Consider the following 3326-nt stretch of genomic DNA (forward strand, 5'->3'; position numbering starts at 1 on the left):
CAATGCGTTGCTCCTCGACACGGTTCAATGCAGTTGGACGAACTGAACGAGGATTGTTGGTTGCACGTCAGGAAGCACCTCAAGGTGGCAGACATCATAGAACATCCTTTGCTCGCAATGTAACCGAGACCTCTGTGAGACAATTCCTCGGGAGACTAACGCGCACTCTTTACCTTTAGAGTTTCTTCGCCACTTAGCGCTTAGACTGTACTAAATTCCTGGTCACCTCACACGAAGCTGTTGGTCTGGCCACAAATAAAGAGTTTTGCTTAATGTAATCCGAATAGTGTGTATATATATATATATATATATATATATATATATATATATATATATATATATATATATATATAGAGAGAGAGAGAGAGAGAGAGAGAGTTCAAAGGTAGATTCTCTGTCAAAAAGCGTGCTTGTTCAAGGAGTGGTTCAAGGAACACTTTTAAATTTTCTAGAAGCAGTAATTCCAAATTAAAAAAATGGAAGCAACTTTCGAGTCAGCGCCGATGTAATTTACGTAATCACTGTGTCCCTACATAATACTGTACTGCTTAAACTAATGCGAGTCCTACTTGGCAATGACTAATTAGAAGCCGTAGGCGAGTTAACATATAATGCAGAAATTGACGTTTTGACAAGGCGGAAAACGCGTTTCTCAGACCTTCAAGCAGAGGAAATCCGGGGCAATTTTTGGCACGGAACCAAAACAGAGTGGATGCGGCCATCTGCGAGATCTCAGTGACAGCGCATGCCTGCTTGCGGTGTTAGCAGTGATTATTGCGCCAAGGTCAGAAAGCTTATTCATTTGGGCCGTGACAGACAACTGAATTTGACTCCGTCGCTCACAAGCCAAATATACGTATATATCAATAACTACGTTAGCCTCGCACCAAGTGGTGAATAAAAACATCTCTGACATTGTGTACAATACAGTGCATGCATTTCGAATTCATCGAGTTCGATGATGCGTTTACTCCTTGTAACCACCGCGTCCAATGTGCTGTTTCATTTCTGGCCGCACAAAAGAGCACAACTCGATCGCATCGCAGCTGTTTAAAATACAAATTTTTCTTTTCAAAACCCGTACGGCTTGGAGCTCCCCTTGTGTGTGCCCACCTAAATGAGCACTTTCCTTTAGCTAAGTCTATGTTTGTGGGTGTGTACATACCTCCCTGCCTACGGTGAGGGGTCCTGAGGGCAAAAATATGGCCGGTGCTGCGCTTTACAGTGAAGAAAATGTCACGCATCTGGGAAAGCTCATTTCAACCTCAAGCGTCAAGATCGACAGCATGCGGCTTGTCAAATTTGTTCCTGAGATCAATCGATGACTCCATGTAAGTGACCGATAATTGTTAGGGCTTCATGGCTTTCTGCAGCTGAAAAAGTATGTATATACGTCGCCCGCGTAAATCGGGCCGCTTATTTTGTAAGCATAGTTCTTTACGTGCGTCGCGCTTCGCTGCCTCTCGACTGCAAAGAAGCTTGTACTGAGGCCCGGGCGCATAGCCCTTGTTACAGTGCACGTCGCAGTGATAACTTCATCATCTGCTGCAGACAAAATAACATGTCATCTCATATGTAGAAAAAGCAAATACTCTATGAGACATCCGATTTTCTGTGCCGAAGCAGACTGTGCTCGTATAGCGAATCTCGTCTGAAATATGGGGAAGTCATTGGCGTCCTTCCAAAGGGATACTTTCATAGCCATCAGCCCGACTATGGCCGCTGCAGGGGGAAGGCTTCTCCTGTGCTCGTCCAATTACGCGTTCCTGTGCTATACCTGCAAACACTTGATCCCAGCAGACGGCTTAACATCATCCGCCCACGTAACATTCTGCAGCCTCTTGTTACACTTTCCTTCCGTAAAAAAAACAATTAGTTTCACTTTGGGACCATGGGCTATTCTCTCTCCCCGTTACATGCCATACTCATGCCTCTTTCGTGTTGTTAGTTTCCACTGGGTTGTCATTACCTCGAGTGATTTTACTCACCCAGACGGCACGACTCCTATCTCTCAACATGCTTCTTCCCAAATATATGTGCGTGGAAAAAAATTGCCAATATGATCTGAACGACCGGACATCTTTTTACTTGTACGATACACATTTTTGGCGGCCTTAAAATCTACTTCAAAATTAAATGCGGTTCAATCAGAAATTTATTTTGCGTACCACCATCTCTCTCAAGCTCCCCCTCCCCCCCCCCCCCCCCCCCCCACACACACACACCGAGGCATAAAAAAGAGTTGCGGATATATATCTTTTCCGAGCTCCAATTTGGGTCCATCAGTGGCTGCCGGCGCCACTTCATCACTTTCAGATGTCACGCTTCTATACACCTTAGAAACGACTACAACGCGAAGGCTCTGTTTTCTGTGGAAAGACAAATTCATAGACTGATGGCCCATTGACGAAGAATTTGTTTTATGAAGACCTGTTCAATTAAAGACCCGCCATTGTATGATTGCATGTGAAAAAAAAAAACAAACAATGCGAGAGCATTACGTTTCTAAGTTATGATGGTGTCTACAAATTATGCATGCATAATGGGAACGACGTATGTACTGTTGCGCCGGTGGGGTTATTACACTGTAGCCCAATGTCAACAGGGCTGTGCCAAGGAGCTGGTTGTGTAGCGCTCGTTACCCGTTTCGTGAACGGGATGTCAGCTGCCTGGGCGGTAGCGATTGATCCGAGTCGGCGCTGGTGTGATGAAGAAAACGCTTTATACACTATTTACAGGGATTTACACAACGAGATCGGCTCTGGGGCCGAAAGCTAACATAGCCATACGCGACTGTCCTCGCGAAGCGATGGCCGGGGAGATTCCGCCGCGTCCGCTCTCTCAGGGGGCGAACTGCTATTGATGGCCGCTAGTGACGAACTCACTCTCGAGCAGAAGCACTTTAGCCTCCGTAACCGAGAATCCGTTGACACTAAAATTGTCCAATCCGACGACAGCACTTTCGCAGGACCAATGGGAGAGCTTGATGGGCTCTTGCTTCAAATATGCTGCTGGGCGAGAAGGGGTTCACCGCCAGGGCCACGGCGCCGAGCTGTCTCCATGCAGAGCTCATGTTTAAACACCTCACTTCTCTCCCCTTGGCACGACTCGCCTCCAGTTCATTGGTGTCTTGCAGATCAGTATCCGGATTTTGTGAAGAAGGCATTCGCCGGAGAAGTTTTGCGTCCGGCTGAATTTCTGGGCGGCTTTGGCCGGGCACAACAGCACTTTACCGTACGTGACGTCTTTATGCGCTCAGTCATGTTACGTGAGAATAAAGGTTATAGCTATGACTCAGAACAATTCACGACTATAGGCGTAATATG

At 46.3% G+C, this 3326-nt stretch overlaps 1 protein-coding gene across 1 annotated transcript in view; it reads left to right on the forward strand.

Moving 5' to 3' along the window:
• LOC146180503 (uncharacterized) overlaps nt 1-224 on the forward strand; it is a 2232-nt gene extending 2008 nt beyond the window's left edge. Inside the window, exon 1 of the mRNA XM_084577761.1 lies at nt 1-224. This exon is cut by the window's left edge and continues 2008 nt beyond it. Within this exon, the coding sequence (XP_084433887.1) occupies nt 1-123 (123 nt within the window). The 3' untranslated portion in view covers nt 124-224.
• Nucleotides 225-3326: the final 3102 nt, after the last annotated feature.

The sequence above is a fragment of the Amblyomma maculatum genome, chromosome 8, assembly GCF_055883805.1.
Source record: "Amblyomma maculatum isolate TAMU_Amacu chromosome 8, ASM5588380v1, whole genome shotgun sequence".
NCBI lineage: Eukaryota > Metazoa > Arthropoda > Arachnida > Ixodida > Ixodidae > Amblyomma > Amblyomma maculatum.